This window comes from Parasteatoda tepidariorum, chromosome 5 (genome assembly GCF_043381705.1).
Source record: "Parasteatoda tepidariorum isolate YZ-2023 chromosome 5, CAS_Ptep_4.0, whole genome shotgun sequence".
Lineage (NCBI taxonomy): Eukaryota > Metazoa > Arthropoda > Arachnida > Araneae > Theridiidae > Parasteatoda > Parasteatoda tepidariorum.
The window spans coordinates 25,834,086-25,840,971 of NC_092208.1; the positions used below are offsets into that span (position 1 = coordinate 25,834,086).

At 26.0% G+C, this 6,886-nt stretch overlaps 1 protein-coding gene across 1 annotated transcript in view; it reads right to left on the minus strand.

The window, feature by feature from the left end:
* Nucleotides 1-6,640, minus strand: part of LOC107441869 (3-hydroxyanthranilate 3,4-dioxygenase) — a 46,271-nt gene extending 39,631 nt beyond the window's left edge. The window contains exons 1-2 of the mRNA XM_016055263.4: nucleotides 6,415-6,640; nucleotides 2,479-2,560 (exon numbers count right to left, since the gene is read on the minus strand). Coding sequence (XP_015910749.2) covers nucleotides 2,479-2,560; nucleotides 6,415-6,497 — 165 coding nt within the window. The 5' untranslated portion in view covers nucleotides 6,498-6,640. The remainder of the gene's footprint in view (nucleotides 1-2,478; nucleotides 2,561-6,414) is intronic.
* Between the last annotated feature and the right edge of the window lie 246 nt (nucleotides 6,641-6,886).

Consider the following 6,886-nt stretch of genomic DNA (forward strand, 5'->3'; position numbering starts at 1 on the left):
TATATATATAATATTTAAAATATATGCTGGTTTCTTAATATCAATCAACCTCAATTTAGATTAATCATTTTTAAAAATCACGTTATCATGCACATTAGGTTTATATTTAATGGAGGGAAAAACAAAAAATAAAATCTAAATTTAATAAACCAGTAGTGAGTAAAGCGGAATCGTAAAAATAAAAATCAGTTGGATTGCCTGTTGAAATTTGAAGGATCTTCGAAAAATCACTATCTTTAAACTTGTCGAATTTTAGAAACTTTAAATATAAATTTTTAAAAACTTTGACAGAAATGTATAAAAAATACTGACAGTGCTCAATTCAGAAAAAAACCGTAACCAATAAATGGAGGGCTAGACTGAAATAGTTAGAATAGTTTGAATAGTAACGTCAAATAGTTAGAATGTCTGAAGTAACTTAGAAATGTTTCTAATCGCCTATCAACTTCTCTCTCAAATCTTTTTCAAAATTTCAGCATCACAGTTGAATGCAATGAAATATCTGAACTTTGACCTATCTTGCGTTTAAACTTAGCGCAAAACTTACTTTTTTTTCATTTTTTCAAAGCTAATTAATTATTTACCATTATTAAATAATATATATTGTTTTAATTTTTGTATTGCTATTTTCGTTTCTTTTTCTCTGACTGCATTAAATGAAACCGAAAATATGACTTATAAGTGGTATTAAACTGCGGATGATATATTTACAAGAATATATTCTTTTTATTTCCTTCAGCCTGAAAATGTTGATCCCCGTTTCCTCATGAATTGCCAATAGGATATAAAAAAAGGAAGCTTTCAGAAGCTTTATTGATTTGTTAGTGCCGAAACAGATTTTTCATAAATCCGCAATTCGTTTAAAGAAGTGTGCTTTCTTATATATAAAGTTCTGATATCCGCAACATTCTGGAATTGTCAGCCGTCGTATATAAATGCCAAAAACATAACAAACAATGTGGACACTTTTTGGGTATTGAAAGAAATGCATTGAAACTGCTATTTTAAATTTATATTTCATGAGATAGTATCTGAATTTGAGCTATATCTCTCTATTCTTCAAAAAAAGAAACGTTGATTTATTTATTTATACTGTTTCTCGAGCTGGAAAAAAAGTATAAGGAAAAAAATGTTTTTCTCTGAATTTTTTCCGGAAAAATAAGATTTTGTATTATATTCTTTTTTCAAACATTAACTTTATGTATAGTTATTTAATTCTGTCTTATAAAATTGTGATGTTGTTCATTGCTCATTTTCTTCTCTTATTTATTTAAATTTTTTACTTCTTTTTCACTTCGATTTAACTTTTAGGTGAATATTTTATTTGATCCTCTACTTAAGCTGTAAGTTAGTAATCTACTTATTTTAAAATATTCCAGAAGTTTTCTCTATACATGTCGAAAAACTTCTGAAAGAAGAAAATAACATAATTGTGGTTATATAATTTTTTTTTCGAAACTCTCTAAGATTTATCTATAAATAAAGATTAGACGTAAATAAGAAAGTGGATATTATTTAGGTATCAAGTATTTTACATAATTTCGTGACTCATTTGTTGTTAAATTTTTAATGAGGCTTACTGAATTACGCCTACTATCGGGAAAATCCACTATTTACGAATTTTATATTTGGCACACTTCAAAAACATATAACTCAGTAAAAAAAAAAAACAGTTCCAATAATTTATTATGATCTCATTTATAGTTACTCCAAATTTTGTATTCTTCATTGGTTTAAGATAATAAAAACTGGGTGCAAGATATACAAAACAATATTTTACGTCCATGACGGCCAGTTTTTAATTTTTAAAGGGAGTTTTAAATTTCTGAAGAAGAAATAAAATTTTCAGAAAGTGTAAATAATACCGGGGACAATTTTTGACGAAAAGTATTAGAACTTTTTTTTCTTCTTTTTTCCAACATGCATGCATTTAATGTCTGCATGTAAGATATTTATAAATGGTATAAAATATGTCTGAAAAATTCAATTTTAATCTAAGCCAATTCAAATTTTCCCTTTCACTTTAAAAATAAATAATACTTAGTTGTTGATTAATTACTTAGTACAAACTAATGGAACTGTGTCTTAATTTCTTCCGAGAAACGCAGTAGACTTGAAAATTTTTGTGTCATTTGTTGTGACTGACTTTGATAATTGTTCTTCAAAATATGATTTTTTCTTTCGATTTAAAATTTTTTATCTAATATTCTAGACAATTAATATATATCATTAGCAAATTATCCAGTCAAATAGCACTAGCAAATTGTTTAGTTCATTAATTATACAATTTTATCAATATTGTGTTTCTATATTATTTTTATAATTCTGTATTAATTATGTCAATAACAGTCATTACAGTAATAATATTATAAACATGAATAGCGAGTTTTCCTGTCCTTAGTCTATCTCTGTTATATCTCTGTAAAGAGTACCAATTAAAATAAAAATGAAATAATTATAACGTAGGTTATAACTTACTTCTTCGCCTTCTTCCATGTGGAAATCTTTCCTCTGGTTTGGTCCACCAACAAAAAATACTTTCAGTTGTCCATCCTGATACCTGAAAATTGGGAAAGCATATATTGAGGTTATAAAATAACATTGCCTATGTAAGCAAGCCTTGGCGGATATTGCGTTTTCTAATATGGTGTAAAATATATATTAAGGTAAAAATATGCGCTTAAGAAAAGTGTTAAAAAGGATTATCCAGCTCTCATAGTTAGAGTTACAGTCAAAAGTTTCGTTTTCTTTTATAACAGCACTGATTTTCCCCCCTCTAAATGTGATTCTAACAGTAAGAACTTAAAATTTAGTTGGTACGATATCTTTAATGGGGGCGACTCTAAACAGGGATGAAAAGCGAAAGATACAACTTACAAAACACTGAATTATATTTCCCCCCTTCCCTTCCAGCGTCGTCACAGTCACGTAGTAACTAAAATATATGCTTAGTATATGCCCGTAGTAACGAATAATGCAAAATATATGCGCGTAGTAGCGAAAATATATGCTTATATAAATAATACGTTAGAACCAGCGTTTTTATGATAAACACATCTCGATTCTAGGATTATATTTTTATAGAGAAGATTTCATATTTTTTTTATAAATGAAGTTGTTTTTATTTCTAAATTTCAAAATTATACCTCAAAAACAGTAAACGCGAGAGCCGGAAATTTCAGTGAAGCATTATTCCTTAGACCATAGCTTATAAATCATTTATATATAAAATCAATTTCCCATTATTTTGAACCGTACAGTAGCTAGGGATTCAAAGGTTGAAAAAGATCTCTTATAGCCCCTCTATATTTATTATTATTGCAATTTATGTGAACAATACACTACAGTGTAAAGAAATACGAAAATAGTAAAAAAAAAAGAACTATTTAAAATTAGTTTATAATGAAATTATTAGTTTTCTTTCTTCTTTAGCTATTTACAGATATTCCTTTTAAATATAAATAAATAAAATACAGTTGTTTTCGTCTGCACTGTGAAAAAAAGAGTGGTGAAAACTACCAGAATATGTCAAATTAAACCGCTTTTCTGGTTCTATGAGTATACCAAAAGGTAACTCAGGTAATTAAAGGGAATGCATGGTAATGAGTTTTTGCAAAATTAACAATAAAATATGATTTTAGAACCATGCTGTTTGGCTAAAGGTGCAGCAATAAGTTCTATTACTTAGAAGACCAGGATTTCCGGTTAACTTTTAAAGGAAAATAGAAAAATCACCGAATGAATGGTTTAACCGTATATTTAAGATTTATTACCAGAATTACACTGTTGTTGTTTGTTTGTTTTTTACTAGAAACGACATTTCCACACAAGTATGGTAATTTTACCACAAATTCTATTCCCATACAAGTACGGTATTTTATCAGATTTTATTACACGACTCGTCAAATGTGCATAATCAACTCCTAAATGCACAACTACTATGAGTTAAACATAAATTATAAAATAATTAAATATAACATAAATTATTTGAAAAACATAAATTTTAAAAATGTAATTGAACAATTTTAGACATTGAGAAAAAAACTCATTTTTTATCTCTTGTTTTTAAATAAGTAACCATGTGACTTCTTTTTCAGTTGTTACACCATCTCATATTTCTACTTTTTTTTAAATAAAAAGATATTAAGATCGCAACTCATTATGCAAATGATATATCGTAGCAAAAGAAGCTATCTTTAAGTCCTGTTGCCTTTATCCTTTTTAAAATGAAATAAAAATTCTAAAAAAAAGCAAAACAATAAACGAACTATGGACAAACAAATAGCGTTGCCATTTGTAGCTTGTTGAACAAGGAAATCGCATAATTTTTAAACATGAGGTATTCAATCATTCTTTTCATTAAACAACGAAATACATGAATAGTGTTCAATTTAAAAGGTTGAAAAAAATAATTACTTATTCAATAAATAACTTGGTTGAAATTGTTTTGTTTGACAGTATTTTTTCTCATTGTTTTTTTTTCAGAAAAAAATTAAAAAGTTAATTTATTTAATGTAGATATATAAATAAAATATAAATCTTTTATCTACTTACGAATTTTATTGATTTTAATTGGAGAGAGGAATTACATAAATTACAGTCAATGAAATTGACATTTTTTTTAAAATCTAACTTTAATTCATGCTAAAATTATATTTTTCTATTATTATTTAAAAAAGCTATTCTCATTGATAAATATTTACCAAAAACTGTTTTGTATTAGGTGAAAGCTAATAAAAGAAATCGTTTAATGACTTGAATTATCTCGATGTTTCAAATTGCACAGATATTTTTCCAACTTGTCATTATTTATAATTTCGTGGAGTCACTCTTCGTAAAGATTTTACTGAATTTCTTGCTTACCTCTAATTTTGTACATATCAGTAAAATGTAGTTTATAATTCGGGTAATGATATTTATTTTTTTGTATTTCAGAGTAATATGATAGTTGCAGAGTTTTGCGTTTTTATATATATTCTGTATTATGCTTCTAAAATAACTACGCATATTTCTCATTTTTTATTTTAATATAATTCTCTTTTTCAGAGACTTTAAAATATTTAACGATATTTGTTTAATTTGTCTAATTTGCAAGTTAAATATCTTTTTTAAAAAAATAAATATTCTTGAAAAATTTTTTTATCCTTGAGGAAATAAAAAAATGAATATTTCAGTGTGAAACTGTGTCACTGAAAGAATACATCGCAACAAGATTATATATATATATATATATAACTCAGATAAATCTANTTTATTCTTCATTTTGAATATATATATATATATATATATATATATATCAATCTATGTATTACTGAAAAAATAGAAATATTTTCTCTGGGACTTTAAACTCTTTAACAATTTTTGTTCAATTTGACTAATTTTTAAATTAGATTTTTTTGTCAAAGGAGAATGGTTTTTTTTTCTTAAAAAAAATTAGCTTTTAATGTATTTTTTAACATATCACTATAACTACTTGCAAGATAAAACAAAATAATAAAGAAAAAGGTTATGTTTAAACCTGCATCAAACACAGCAAACAATGAATGTGATATTTTTATAAGGTGTAAACGTTTCTGTTATGCACAACCATCCTTTTTTTTATTAATTTTTAACAGATCTTAACTAATTTGAAACAACGATGATTAAAATTGTACTATTCAACTCAATATTTCGGTGATTTCATCGCTTTAAGAATAAGATTGTAATAAAAAAGAATAAATAAACAGTGATATTTCAGACTAGAGGAAAATGAGAGCAATGACAACTTCAAACTATATCAAGACGTTTAAAGCGTGTGTCTTTATATATTTTTTTCTTTTTAAGAAAAAATTGAAAAGGTTGGCTTTACAATATGAAAGTGAAAGTTGTTATACAAATAAAAGATAAAAGCACAATTTGATTACAGGCTTCACTTCTCAAACTAAAATATTATTGAATGCAACCAAAAGATGGCAGAAGAAGATTTCTTGCAGATTGTAGAAGTAGTAATTAAAATATTTTTATTCAGTATTGAGAAATATTTTAACAACCCTTTCTAACAGTTTTTCTTTCTAAGTTTTGCAAGATTATATATCTTATTTAATGCCACTAAATATTATCGTTTTTTTTAATTATACATTGCACATTTATAAAAGATGGAAAACTATCAAAAACTGAATTTTATTTTCATTTGGAATTAACATTGAATCCGTCTTAAATAGATTTTTCTGTAATTATAGTTAACAAAATTGCGATACATTAAAGTTGAATTCCTATAGTTAATGAAATATGACTCCCCCAAAAGATAAAAAACTAGAGACTTTTAGAAAATATCGAAAAACATATATTATTAGGCAGAAGAAAAAACAAAGATGTGAAATTATTAAAAGTGTACAAATCTTAATAAATCTGTAATTGGAATCTAATTTGACTTACATCAGTTTATTGCAAATAGGAGGTAAAAAATAATGATGATTGTTATCCAGCCATGTTTTAACATCGTACTGAATCGCAGTCATTTTTTTAAATACTCTAAAAAATCAGTAAAAATATTGAGTATCTTAAGTCACCCGGCAACTTCGCTCAATTGATGACGATCTCTTGTCACTATGGAAATTGCGACATAACTTTGATCTTGCGATAAATTGTATCTTCTTTTAGCAGTGAAAGAAAACTTTATCTCTCACTGATAACAAAATTAAATAACTGTTATGAAATAATTGTTTATAGTAAAACCTTTCTAAAGTTTTGAATCAAAAACATTCTTAATTTTAAAACTTAAAATCGAAGTAAATAGAAAGAAAGAAAAAGTTTGTGAAAGTATATTTCTATAATTCACATCTGCCGATGTCGGTTGCTTGATTCCAATGTCACTATCCTCTAGTAAATGTCGACATTCGCGTAATGT